At 45.2% G+C, this 14289-nt stretch overlaps 1 protein-coding gene across 16 annotated transcripts in view; it reads left to right on the top strand.

Annotated features, from left to right (window-relative positions):
* The window catches only part of Bcs1 (mitochondrial chaperone BCS1), a 628019-nt gene that overhangs the window by 331132 nt on the left and 282598 nt on the right, over window positions 1-14289 (top strand). Inside the window, exon 8 of one of the 16 annotated variants that reach the window (XM_075884992.1) lies at window positions 2717-3289. The exons of the other annotated variants lie outside the window; for them this stretch is intronic. Coding sequence (XP_075741107.1) covers window positions 2717-3101 — 385 coding nt within the window. The 3' untranslated portion in view covers window positions 3102-3289. Of the gene's footprint in view, window positions 1-2716; window positions 3290-14289 lie in introns of those variants that run through there. 16 annotated transcript variants of the gene reach the window in all.

Below are 14289 nucleotides of genomic sequence, written 5' to 3'. Positions count from 1 at the left end.
CCGTTTCAAATGATCCTACAATGCAATTACAGTTTTTAAGTTCGCACTAAGTCAAGTTCCGTGCTTTGTTAATCGGCGTAGGGCCCACTATGCATCTGTAGTAAACACATGATGTTTTGGCTACTGATGATTAAATATGTGTGAGCCACCCATTGCAAATGGGTGGGTTTTTAAAACACCCACTCGTTGCCCAATTCACAAGGTTATGCCTGGCATAATTCCATGCATCTGCCGTGCAGTGTTGCGTGCATTAAGAATACTCTGTATAATAAGTGACTTCATATCAAATAGGGTTTTTTTTTTTTTCAAAGCAATTTCATGCAATGGCGTGCTCTCTGGTAAAACACATGCTTTTCCACGCATCCATACTTAGAACAGGAGGTATTTATTTATTTTATTTTATTTGCAGCTTTCTCAGTTCTTCAATGACGTATAAGATGATTTTTCGCTGACAGTCAATGATGCCAACACTGAAATTTCTGCAAAACAAGATCTTTATAGCTACTGATTTAATATAATAGGCTTTTGCTGTTCCCATCTGGTCGATCAAATTTTCAGTTTATGTGCGCAATGTTTTCTCGGCTATTAAAATGCAAGCGCACAATATTTTCTCAGGGATTTACTTTTGGCCGATTAAAATGTAAGTGCACCGAAGTCCTGGGCATGACCAGTCGTCTGGATGCTTTAATTTGCAAATTTCAAGTGCTGGCTGGTGCGACTGTGGGCTTGGGTACACCACAAGGGATGACCAAGTCGATGAAACGAATGTGCGAGAATGAACAGGCATCTAGCAGCGTTGATGTATCCTATGATGAGGGAACATAGAGAGAACTTGTACGCAGTCACCTCGTGCAGCAGTAAAGAAAAACAAAACAAAAGCTTTTTCAGTCACTTCAGTTAGAGCACAAACAGCAGCACTATGTCAAGTCCTGTCACTATAGGCAGCGTTGTCAAGACCAGCCACCTCATAGTTACATTTTTATGGCTCTGTATTAATTGTTTCAGCAGTAGTGTCTGTGCACGTGCTTTTAATGGTGGTAGTGAAAACTCACTACACTTGCAGTACTGCAGTGGATTTTATGGTGGGGGAGCTCAAACCAAGGCTCCGCGGCAGCTGCCACTCAGCGAGCCGGTTCCGTCAGCGATAACCTCGACTCAGCTGATCATCCAGGTTTTGGCTGGCCAGCGGCTTCTCCCATCCGTCCACTGTAGGATATGCTGCCTTTAAAATAGGCAGCATTACTCGAAACAATATTGAAAGCAGAACAGGAAAAGTTCAGTTTGTCAGCCCGAGTCAAAGTGAAGTTGCACACCAACACTCGAAAAATCAACCCGGTAGGGCTAACAACCGGCACAAACAGCAACGAGATTTTCTCGCAAAAAAGCGAAATTATGACTCCTTGAAAGCAGTAATGTCAATATTGCCCCATTACAATAAAATATTCAAAGTATAAAAAATAACAAAACAGGGTGTGAACTGAGGACCTGCAGCACGACCGCATCTCCAACTACACGTCAACCCACTGCACTTTCAGAACAGCTTGGAGGTGGCGTTCAAAACGACTACAAATTTACGGCAATGGGCTCCCCCTCACTTTTACCATTATAATACGGTTATGGGCCCTCTCACCATAGTCATTGCTTTACGGTGACGGGGCCCATCACTATAGTTGCGTCGCTGTTAAGATGGGCCCTGTCATTGTTATCAAGATTACACTACGCCATGCTGTAAGAATAAGTTAAGGTGATAACAGTGCACCTGACGCCGCGCTCAGATTGTGTTCGCCGCCTGGGCTGTGTCTGTTTGATGCGACAGATGGCGCTTGCGGAGGGTAGGCTAAGGCACTCACTAGTGAGCGACTCGATCCGGGTGTAGAAGGTTGTTGCTGCGGAGCCTCGCTGGTTTATTACGCTCTTTATACAAATGTGCAATAAATTAATACATTGTGACTCTGCTGTAACGAAATTGATTTCTTCATTTTATATGTAGTTTATCTGCTTACAGTGTTATTGGTGATGTAAATGCACCAACAGCAGCTGAGGTTCGCTTGCTGGAAGCATTTGAATTTTGACACGAGAGCACAAAAGATCTCATTTCGCTGAAATTGTGGTGTCGGCAATGTCGGCATCTTTGGTTGAGAAAAAAAAGCAGCATTGTTCGTGAAACTCAAGAGACAGTTGGATTCGGCGTGTTGGTATAACATCATAAAGGGTGCTCACCAGCTCAAACGACAGGGCAGGAGGGGACAGGAGAAGAGACGAGACAGAGCACTGACACTGCCAACAATTTATTTCTTGTGAAGGTATTCACTTTTATACAGTTATCAGTCGCACTAGTCATGCGCGAAACACAATGACAACGCATAAGTACATCACATTGACAAGCAAAGGAACAACTTTTCCTTATCGGTGAGCGCCACAGAAGGGGTGCTAACACAAGCAATTTCATTCAATGAGCAAATATTTTCTGCCTCTATGATCTCGCGTGTGGTACGATCCCTGCATCTAGCAACAATAGAACACTCTGAAAATATTGGCCGGCAGTCACACGTGCCGCAGTGAACGCACAGCCATCCTTGTTTATAGTGATCTGCATTGTACATATGTTCCCTCAGCTTCCCATTTATACAACGACCTGTTTAACTGACGTAATACCTTCCACACTGTTGGGCTCGAACTTCGTGCGTTCCCCGAATACCTTATGTTACCCACCCAGCGGCCGGCGACCCCTCGCCAACAAGGAAGCAGGGCCACCGGAATGCGGGACGATGACTGTCTGCTGGCCACAAAGGACGCGACAACTCCCGTGCCGCTGTCGGGCTCAATTATGGCGCCTTACAGAAGACCAAGCCAGGCTGCAGGTGGCCGGTACACGTGGCCGGTACACGTGGCCAGTACACGTGGCCAGTACACGTGGAAGGTACACGTGGAAGGTACACGTACGCGTCCGCCGGACAATGAGAATCAGCGGAGGCGATGGCATTGGCGCAGGGGCCAATTGTATTGATGGCCTGTCAACCCGGCATCGCGGAAACTTTCTCGGAGGCGCTTTTCCACGACCTGGCAACGCCCGTCGTCGACCATTCCGGGAACCGGTGTGAAAGAAACCTGAGCGACGGCGGAGAACCGATGAGTGGGCAAGAGGCGGTGGGTCTTCGAGGTTGTGGCAAAGAGAGACACATCTGTGCGTTTTCATTGGACTATAAGAGTGGTGCGTTACGATTGGACTGTAAGAGTGGTTGAATGGGGAGACAGGGGATAAAACCAGGGGTGCAGGGAAAGTGAGGGGGGGGAAGAGAAACGAATAAACGTCTCTATATCTAGATGATGTCGGAGCGGTCGTTTCCTCAAGGTGCCAGCAGATGAAAAGTTCTCGTCTTCGGCTTCCTTGGCGGCAGCAGCAAATGTCGCGCAACAAGCGAGAGGCGAGTGGAAAGAACCAAACGGAACGTAACTCACACGATAACAGCAGCTGATACACCACATTACAGATGCAATCTCTGAATTTATTTGGATGTTTTGTAGTGCAACCGAAGGTGGGTCTGGACAGAAGAACGGACAGCTTGCACAGGCGACTCAATTTTTGAGGGGCTGTAAAGACCACCTTCACATTAACTCACTGTGCCACTTTCTTAAGATTGTGCGCTATCTTGTGCATATATGGAACCACGGCGAAAGCCTGTCTAGCTGTGAGAGGTGAGACTGCATTATCTGTCCCTTTGGCCTTAAGTTCACGCAGCAGGCCTTCGGAAACGGAAACTTGCACGTGGTCGGGGTAACCCGCCGACGTCAGCCTTAAAGATTGCTCAACAAAGCTTTCTGTAATCTTGTGCACTGAGGATTTTCGCAAGGCATTCATGCAGCAAGATTTTGCAATACCTCGCTTAACTAACTTAGAATGCGTGGAATGAAATGGCAAAACAGGCTTATTTCCACGCGGTTGATACATCCAGCAAGTGCGTCCATTATTCAGGAAAAGCTTACTGTCAAGGAACATGATTTCACAATTCTCAGAAAGTTCATGAGTAAGCTCAAAATGTTTAAAACCGTTTCGCATCAGGTCTAAAACTGTAAGAGCGTCATTCTTATACGATGCGACATCAGTGTCCATAAAAATTAGAAAATCATCTACGTATCTGAAAACGTGCGTCACATTAGTGTTAGTAAAAACTTCCGAAATGGATCTGTCTAATTTGCCTAAAAACAGGTCACTGACAATGGGAGCAATGCAAGTACCAATACAGATACCGGATTTTTGAAGGTGAGGTTTTCCATTTCGTAAGATGTACGTCGACTGGAAGTAAAACCTTAAAAGCTCTAAAAACAGCGCTCTGTCTCATCTCTTCTCCTGTCCCCTCCTGCTCCGTCGTTTGCGCTGGTAAGCACCCTTTATAATGTTCGTGAAAGGAAATTTGAGATAATTGCAATAAGGATAGCAGCCGATGGCGAAGGCACGCCAGCCATTAGGAAGGCGATAGTCTGCGTGCGTGCGCGCGCACGTGTGTATGTGTGTGTGTGCGTGCGTGCGTGTGTGCGTGAGAGAGAGAGAGAGAAAAAAAGAGAGAGCAGATATCACTCGTGTTCTGATGCTCAGCAAAATGATAAAAAAAACTTTGCCAGAAAACTTTCAACTAATGTATCAAAAACTTATACGCATTCTAATAAGAACCTAAATTGACACACTACTCTTCGTAGTCTTACTGTTAGCTTCACGCAGATTTCGGCCTCTGGAAGTGTACGCAGCAAGATGTGGTGAGAAAACTTGAATGGGTCCCGAAAATTGACTCTGGGTGAACCCATACCACACCCTTGTTGGGAATGTTGGGCCAGTGCCATCAGGCATACTTTGCGCTATTTTATTAGGCCGTGTTAAACTTTATGAAGTGCTTATGAGACAGTGGAAGCGAGCACACTACTTAAAGTGCAGCTCGACCCTTACGTCACCGATGCAGGACGCCGACACTCATATTCTGTGTTTGATGAGGCATCCAAGGGCATTTAAGGCCTTCGAATTAATAATTAAAAGGTGTTGTGTCATAAGTACCGTGGTTGTAAGTGTGTGTGCAATGTTGCAAGACGTTGCCGATGAAGCACTAGAGACATCCAAAAGACGAGAAAATTTGGCTTGGCCACATGAAGCATGGAAATTAAACTAATAATCACGACAGCTGCATCACAGAATTAGTATGTACGATGATTTTGAATCACTGGTTACTCTGAATTTAATTTTGATTGGTCCAAATAGGTATAAATGATGCAGCTCAAGAATGTGGGACCTCAATTTAAAACAAGAAATTACTTTTCCTGTGTTATGAAGAACTGAGTCGGTAACGCAGAGGCCCACACTATCAGTGTCATGTTTAGAAGAATCTTCCTCGTTACGTTGAGGAGGCCCGTCGCTGCTAAAGTCAAAGCACTACCTTTTGCATGCATGCCTGTTGATTCTACATCACCATGCTGTCGAAAAACTGTCTCTACGCGCAATAAATTTGGTGTTCTTTCAGTGGTCGTGTCAGGTGCTTCGGATGCAGTTGAACCTTTTGGCCCCGTTGCTTCCAAGAAGTCGGCAGTACAGCCAGCTATTTTCGCTCTTCTTTCCTGTGTGTTTTTTTTTTTTTTTGCTTTACGGTCTGCTATTTTGGACAGCCCAGTAAAATGGCGGCTCAGCATCTGGAGTGAGCATAGATTTCTTTGGTGCGTGCAACAGGATGGACGTTTCACTTGTATTGCAAGATATGCGGCAGAGATCGCTTCTTCCGAGAAATGCTTCGTGCCTATATGATCAGTCGGCTGCAAGGCTCCATCAGTTTTCGGAATCGCCTGTCGCCATATATCCAAGCGCTCTGGTTCACGTGGCGCCTTGAAAAGCAAATTTTGTGCGAATTTGATACCCCGACTTGCAATTTGGGAAAAAACATCACTTACCCATTTCGAGGGGCTGCCAGCGACAAGGCCACTGACGCGTACTCTCAATCATAATCGGCACCGCAGTCTATGCGCACTGAATCACAAAGCACGAATCCGCTGACAAGGCTCACAGACACAGGGCTACGTGTTTCTAAATATAAAAATCCCATGCACACAAAGATTTCAGGAAGATGCTCTTTGGCACACCTGTTTCAAAATCAGTGCTGTGCGAATACCTGGCACACCATACAGTAGCACCATCTCAATTCCCGCCATGGTAACTACTCGTAGCTCAAGGTCATTGGCAAACACAATCTGCCCACGCCCTCTCCTTGCGTGCGCGAATACCTGGCACACCATACAGTAGCGCCATCTCAACTCGCGCCATGGCAACTACTCGTAGCTCAAGGTCATTGGCGAACACAATCTGCCCATGCCCTCTCCTTGCGTGGAGCGGCGTGTGTTACCACCCAACTTATTCTTGCACCATGCACTACGCTGACGGACTTCCTCGCTCTAATGATAGTGCTGCATTTACGGGAACCATCACCATAGTCACTGCCTAGTTTGTAACATTTGTTGTAAAGTTCCAGAAAAGTAATACATGGCATTTATTAGAGTGAGCAATACATCTACAATCTTGGACTGGCCAGTATGTATTCAAGAAGCAAAGCACTTGAAGGCTTTTCGGCGTGTCATTTAGTAATCACGGTTCAACATAAATGGGTGTACGGTGCCTCAAAAATCGGGTGAATCCCACTATTCGTCACCAGTCCATACTATGCATATTGTCACGAGGTGAAAATAACAGGATACAGAACGGCAGTGCGACCAGGAAAAACGAGGTCTGTATTAACAGAACAGAAGAGCAGCCGCTTCGACGACGTCTTCCTCGTAGGAACCGTGGTTTCTGTCCACGCTCATAATTTCGTCGCCCTCTGTCTTCTTTCCTGGCCTTTAGCTGTGATATTAGCCTCCCATTCAAAAAAGTATCGTCCCGATGCTCTATAATCAAAGTGATATGTACTTGTTGAAAGCGCATGAGTTCATTCGGAGAAATAATGCCTCATCCGAACCTCGTGCACAACTTCTAGGGAATACTTTCGACGCCTTAAGGAGTGGGCAGTATCAGGAACAGCCTCATAATTAATGTCACTGAGACGTAGAAATTTATAGGGACCGAAGTACCGTCTTGACAGTTTTTCTGAGAGGCCACGGCGCGGAATAGGAGTCCATATCCAAACTTTCTCTCCTGGCTCGTATGAGACTGGTCGGTGATGAAGGTTGTAACGGCTTGAATCAAAGTCCTGCTGGTGACTAATATGCAGGCATGCAAGTTGTCCAGCTTCTTCGGCAAGCTGGGTGATATAATCAGCATCCGTTTCGATGTGTTCGCACTCGTGCGGCAGCATAGCATCCAGCATTGTGGTGACTTCACGACCATGAAGAAGGCGGAATGGCGTTTCTTGATGAGCCGTGTTATAGGTGAACGTGACATATGGAAAGATCTCATCCCAGTTTTTATGCTCCACATCGACATACATGCAGAGCATATCCGCAAGTGCCTTGTGAAGATGCTCCATAAAGCCATTCGCTTGCGGATGATACGCCGTTGTTCGCCGGTGGAATGTGCCACTAAGTCTTAAAACTGTCTGTAATAGTTCGGCTGCGAATGCAGTTCCCCTGTCAGTTATTACTATGATGGAGCGCCATGCCTCAGCACCACATTTTCCACGAAAAATCGGGTTGTTTCACTTGCCATGACCCTCTCTAGAGCCTTGGTTGTGGCATAATGAGTGAGGTAGTTGGTGGCTACTATAATCTATCTGTGACCTGCCGATGAGGTTGTAAATGGGCCCAAAAGATCCATTCCGACTTGAGTGAATGGAGTAACAGGCGCATCAATAGGATGGAGGAGGCCTGCTGGTTTGACGGGTGAGACTTTTCTGCGCTGGCAATCAAGGCATGTTGGAACATAATGTTGAACGGTTGCCGTCAGTCTTGGCCGGTAGTATTTCTGCCTCACTGTGCACAGTTTACGCGTGTAACCCAAATGGCCGGATGTTGGTTCATCGTGGCATGCCTGTAATACTTCGCTCCTTAGAGATGTTGTGAGGACGAGTAAGTAATCGTTTCCGTCCGCGTGAAGTTAATCTTATACAGGACATGGTTGTGCAAGCAAAATGATGAAAGCCCTCTCGCAAACAGTCTAGGTACACCTGAAGTGGGACCGTCAGGGGGGCTGCCAATTAAGTTTGATTGGGGTTTCTGTATCCTCTGTTGCTCCGCGTGGCGGGTGGCGGCTCGAATGAAGTTTTTTGGCAGCCCCCAAAACGCAAACAGTTTCATACGTTCACGGAATCAGCGAGATGTTGGCGTGGATTTTTAAGAAGGAAGGGGTTCGCATCCCTTCCCCGGTGTCGTTTACGAAATTCCGTGCGCCGAGTGCCCTGCGTCGTATATCGGAGAGATGAAAAACCTACCGGAACGACTGAAGCAACACGCCAACGATGTGCGGAAGTTCTACAAAGAGCGCAGCGCAGTCGTCGAACATGCTGAGACATTGGACCACCAGATAAATTTTGAAGCGACAGCCATCCTCGAAAGCGAGCCAAACTGGAAGAGAAGGTTTTTACTCGAGTCGTGGCACATATTAAGAACAGCCCATAACATCAACCGCTCTCTCGGTACCTTCCCCCCAGTGTACACACACGAACTGCGCTCCACGGCAAAAGGAGAGAGAGAGAGAAGAAGGTCATTAGCCATCCCTCGAGTGCTTTGAAGACGCTGCTGCTACGTAGCCTACGCAGTCACCCCTGAGGAAGGAACCAAGTCGGTTCCGAAACATCGGGTTTCTTTAAAACTTTTGGTTGGAGTCTATATCATCTCCCATTGCATTTATCTACAGAAAAAAGGTGTTTCAATCGGCTCATGCATAGCACCTCTACTCAGTGATCTTTTTTTTTATCTTCTATTGACAAAAATGGGCAATAAACTGCAGAAAAAGTTAGAGGGCTCGCAGGTCGTCAAAGTATTCAGACACGTGGATGATTTCTAGGTTCCTCTAAATTGTAACCCTTCTATGTTCCACTCGATTGCGGCTCAAATGATAGGTGTGTTTGAAGATTGTTTAAAGCCTCTTGTGTTGATACATGAAATGCACGAGAATGACAAGTTACGCTTTTTGGATTTAAGACTGTTTTTTAGCTCACAGGACATCTGTTGGTGTTATGAACCACGTGCGCAGAAACCTTTACTTCCTTTTTCTTCCGCTCACAGCAAGTTAGTTAAGCGAGGCATAGCACGAACCTGTCTTGAGAATGCCTTAAATAGGTCGTGCGTCCACAACATGTCTCCGAGCATCGAAGCACAAGTTTTCCGGGGTTTCCCTGAGGCGTTTATCGCTTTCATTGCTGAGACTATCCTGCGGACTAATAAGGCAGAGCAGAGGCAGCGACAGAATCTGAGCAACACGGATACAGAGCGTGAAAGGATAGCCGTGATTCCATACAAACACCACATATCACACAGGCTCAAGAAAATAAATTGGAAGACGAGTTGGAGTTCGTGTCCTGTTCTCTGCACAGTGCAAATTAATCAGCCTCACCAAATCTACGAACCTCCTGAAAACGCAATCATCAACGGAATGCAGAGTTCAGCATAGAAACAGGTATGCGGCATGCTCCCGAGAAGTTGTCTATAGGACCCCCCCTTTCATGCAGTGCTTGTTATGTTGGAACGACCGGAAGGTGTCTGAACGATCGACTGAGAGAACACGCTAACAATGTTAGAAATGGCAACGATAGTTTTCTTGCTCAGTGCTGCACTGAGTGCAACTGTGTGCCCCTTTTCAAGGACACTGTGACGCTGTACAAGCACAAGGATGAGTGCACCTGAGTCATCGTCGAGGCCACGCAGATGGCACGCGAACAGATGTCATGCATTAGCAAGCCCTCCATGTGTTTGTCCGAGAAGGAACTAAGGTTCCTCGAAGGTTATGGTGCACGCAAGTAGTTACATTATCTGTTCTTTTCTGTTTCGTTTCCTTATAGACTTTTCTTTGCCTTTTTCTGTGCTTCTGTTTTTTTTTTTTTTTTTTTTCCTTACTCATGTTTGGCTCTTTGTGCCATATGGTTTTTGTCACATGGTTACTGTCTCCTCTATATATTTTCGTGTTCTGCGCAATATACTCAGTTGGAAGTTAGTGCTCGTGTCCTTCTTGTCTCTGCGTCGTTTTGTTCTCGCACTATAAATATCGTCATGCCATACCAACTAGCTCAAGTTGCCACACTTCAAAGTGGCATTTTGTCGGTTGAAGCGTTGGTTCGGCGGAACGGATAGCTTGAAATACTAAGTGCAGTCGCCTGACGTGTTTGTCGAATGTGGCAGAAAATATGATGACATTATCTAAATACACTAAGCACGTCTGCCACTAGAGGCCTGATAGTACGGTGTCCATTAGCCACTGAAACGTTGCCGGTGCTGAGCACAAGCCAAATGGAAGTACCTTAAAATCAAAAAGGCTATCAGGTGTCAGGAAATTGTTTTCTCCCAATCTCTTTTGTCAACTTCTATCTGCTAATACCCACTCCTTAGATCCATCGGCGAGAAATAACATGCATGCCATAGTTGATCGAGTGAATCATCGATGCGTGGAAGTGGGTAGACATCTTTTTTTTTGTCACCTGATTTAGCTTGCGGTAATACACGCAAAAACGTAAGCTGCAGTCTTTTTTCTTCACTAGTACAGCCGGCGAAGCCTGAGTGCTTTTTGACGGCTGAATAACCTCATCTACCTGGTCTAACCCCCGCTACCTGGTCATCTACCAATAACCCCCGCCACCTGGTTTGGCAACCACAAGCCACAATCAGCGAGGCAGATTTATCTGCCCGACTACAAAAGCCCTCTTCCCTCCGTAGCCAGTTGGGGCACACTACTGCTGCGAGCATGGCCTTCAAATTGTCGTTCTTCATGCAGGTTGGTTACGTACCCCGTGCCTTCTCTATTCGTTCTAACGATCCTTTTTTGTTAGCGGTGTCGTGCCCCACTGAAGTGCTTGACTTCTGCCACAAAACTGTGTATGAATCCCTTTTTGAATACTGTGCAACGTGCCACCTTATCGGTCTACTTCTAATTCTGTCGGGTGATGTTGAGATGAACCCGGGACTTTAGAAAGCCTTGCAGAAAAGGTATCCTGCTTAGAGCTTACTCAATCTACCATTCGGGACGAACTTGCATCGATCCGCTTGGCTCATGCTAACATCGAAAACCTTGTCGGCAACCTCTCGTCGCGTCTAGATGAGGTTAAAAAAAAAATTCGACATAAACCAGTGCAAAAGCCCACCCCTCGAACCCCCCTCTTTCCGTAATTGCTTCTCTTTCTTCTGAGGTAAAACAACTCGCTGACAAATGTGATGACACTGAAAACCGCCTACGCCGATCGAATTAATTGTTCTTCGGAAATAAAGACGAAAATACAGAAACTTGGGCCGAATCTGAAGCAAAAATACTTTCTCTTTGCGCCACGAACCTCGAAATAATCATCACCGACGCAGCTTTAGAGCGTGCGCACCAGCTCAGTCGCTACTGCGCCGACAAAATGCGCCCAATTATCGTTAAGTTTGCGCACTTGAAAGATAAATCTAGAATTTATTCATTTATTCATTTTACCTGCAGTGCCAACAAGGCATTACAGCAGGGGGGTATATGCAAATACATGAATACGATTCATCATATGGGAAAAAAAAAGAAAAAAAAAAGAAAGAAAAGGAAAAAGAGAACTGACATGAGAATAAGTGGTACAGATCTGCACAATAGCGCGTCGAATGTACAAGCAGTGCCACAATGAAAAATTTACATGTGCGACAAAAACGTGTGAAACAGAGCATCAGATGTACAATTAACAATATTACCTGGTAGTTTATTCCAGGCCTCAATGGAATGGGGAAAGAAAGAACCCTTGTACACATCAGTACGGCAATCAATTTCACGAATTTTCCATTCATGGTCGCGTCGCTTAGATACAAAGTGTGGGGCTAGTAAGAAAATTTTAGGATCAAGACCAGTCTTATTGAAATAAATACGATATAGTAGTTCAAGTTTGTGATGCAACCGACGTTTACTTAGTGTTTCCCAGCCCAACTCTGATTTAAGTAATGTAATGCTAGTGCGAAAACTATAATTTTTAGTTACAAATCGGGCGGCGCGGTTCTGGACGCGTTCTAGCAGTGTACATAAATTTTCAAATTGTGGGTCCTACACGGCGCAGGCGTACTCCGTAATGGATCTTATGTTGGTGAAATATAAAAGTTCTTTAACTTTTGGAGGAGCATCACTGAAGTTGCGTTTTAGAAAGTTGAGCATGCGGGAAGCAGAAAAGGACAGGTGTTCAATCTGACGTTTCCAGGTTAGGTTAATAGACGCCGAGGTATTTATAATCTAGCACTGTATCAAGATGCGTACTTCCCAAAGTGTATTTTGATAAAACAGGGCTGCGACTGCGTGTGAAGGAAACGTGCTTACATTTCGCAATATTCAAAGTCATTTTCCATTTTGCACACCACGTTTGGATATGGTCGAGATCGCTTTGAAGATAGTCCATGTCAAGTGGGCTTTTGATACTGGGATAAACAACGCAGTCGTCTGCGTAAAGACGTACTTTTCAGGACAAATTACTTACAATATCATTAATATATACAAGGAAAAGCAGCGGCCCTAAAACAGACCCCTGCGGTACACCAGAAGTAACATTCACAGCACCTGATTTACAGCCGTTTATCAGGACACATTGGGTACGTTATCCACTGGACAACATCATGATGTAGGCCAAGAAAAGACAACTTATGGAGCAGCAACGAGTGGGGGACAGAATCAAATGCTTTTTTAAAATCCAAAAATACACAGTCAGTCTGTTCTTTTACGTCAAATGATGAGAAGAGATCATGGCTAAATTCTATTAATTGCGTTGTACAGGAAAAACCTGCCCGAAAGCCGTGTTGGCAGTTAGTAAAATATCTATTAGATTCCAGGTGTTTTATTATGGCGCTATATATTATATGCTCTAAGATTTTACTACAGACACTTGTGAGGGATATGGGCCTATAGTTTTCAGGATTGCTTTTCGGGCCACTTTTGTGAATGGGCACAACGTTAGCGATTTTCCAATCCTCAGACAGGTCACCAGAAGCGATCGACTTGGAGAACAGAGTAACGAGAAAGTGGGCAATAGTCTCACGGCAGGCATGAAGGACGTAATTGGGTATGCCGTCAGGTCTGCCTGAAGAATTAACTTTAACATTCTGGAGTAGTTTGAGTACACCATTATAGGTCACAATGACGGGATACATTTGTTCATTTATTTGTTCTGAGACACTCGGAGCATTTTCACAATACGTTGGAGAGAAAACAGACTGAAAGTAATGATTGAAACAAATAGCCTTTTCATGGACCTCAGAGACAGTTGTGCCGTTAACGTGAAGACAGGGTATTCCTGTATGTTCCTTGCCCTGGGATTTCAAAAATTTCCACATTTCTTTGGGATTTTCCTTTAACTTAGTTCCCAAAGAGCAGAAATATTTGTTTTTAGCAATTTTGTTCCGTATTTTTATGTCTTTGCCGAGGAGCCTTACGGCATCCATTACGCTTTGGTCTTTATTTTTTTTATACGTTTGCAAAAGACGGCGCCTTTTGTTGATAAGTAGACGTACGTCACGGGACACCCACGGCTTGTCGTCACGCCTTTTGCGGGATATTAGTTTGCTAGGAACACATTTTGCTATTAATTGCTGTAGTTTGTTCTTGAAAGCTTCCCATAGAGTGTTGCAGTTAGAGCATCGACTCATTTCGTTAAACTCTGGTAAAAATGATGCAAGTTCCCTGGATAAGGAGACATAATCTCCTTTATTATAAAAGAAAACCTTACGTGGGTTATTGTGCACAGTTTTGAATCTAATTGGTGGTAAATAGGCAACGACGCAGTCATGATCGCTAATTCCAGGGACGACAGTATCTCGGACAAGTGAGGGCCTATTTGCGAAGAGCAAATCTAAAACGGAACTGCGGTCTTTTCCTTTCCTGGTAGGTTCGGTTACAAATTGAAAAAGATTGTTTGCTTGTATCAAATATTAGAAACTGGCAGACAGCGCACACGAGTCGGTGAGAATGCATTTTTTATCCAACCACTGAACGTCCGGCATGTTAAAATCACCTCCAAGTATGTAATCGTGGTTCAATGTTGACAGAAAGTCTGATAAAGACCTGAAGGCTTCCGGATCAGCGCATGCTGGTGAACGATAATATGACCCGACAGTGGTGACTCGACCGCTGTTTAAGTGAACGTTACACCATACCGATTCTGCGCAGCTCAATGATACGGTTAGTGA

The sequence above is a fragment of the Rhipicephalus microplus genome, chromosome 1 (genome assembly GCF_043290135.1).
Source record: "Rhipicephalus microplus isolate Deutch F79 chromosome 1, USDA_Rmic, whole genome shotgun sequence".
Lineage (NCBI taxonomy): Eukaryota > Metazoa > Arthropoda > Arachnida > Ixodida > Ixodidae > Rhipicephalus > Rhipicephalus microplus.
This window is presented reverse-complemented; position numbering and strand designations above follow the sequence as displayed.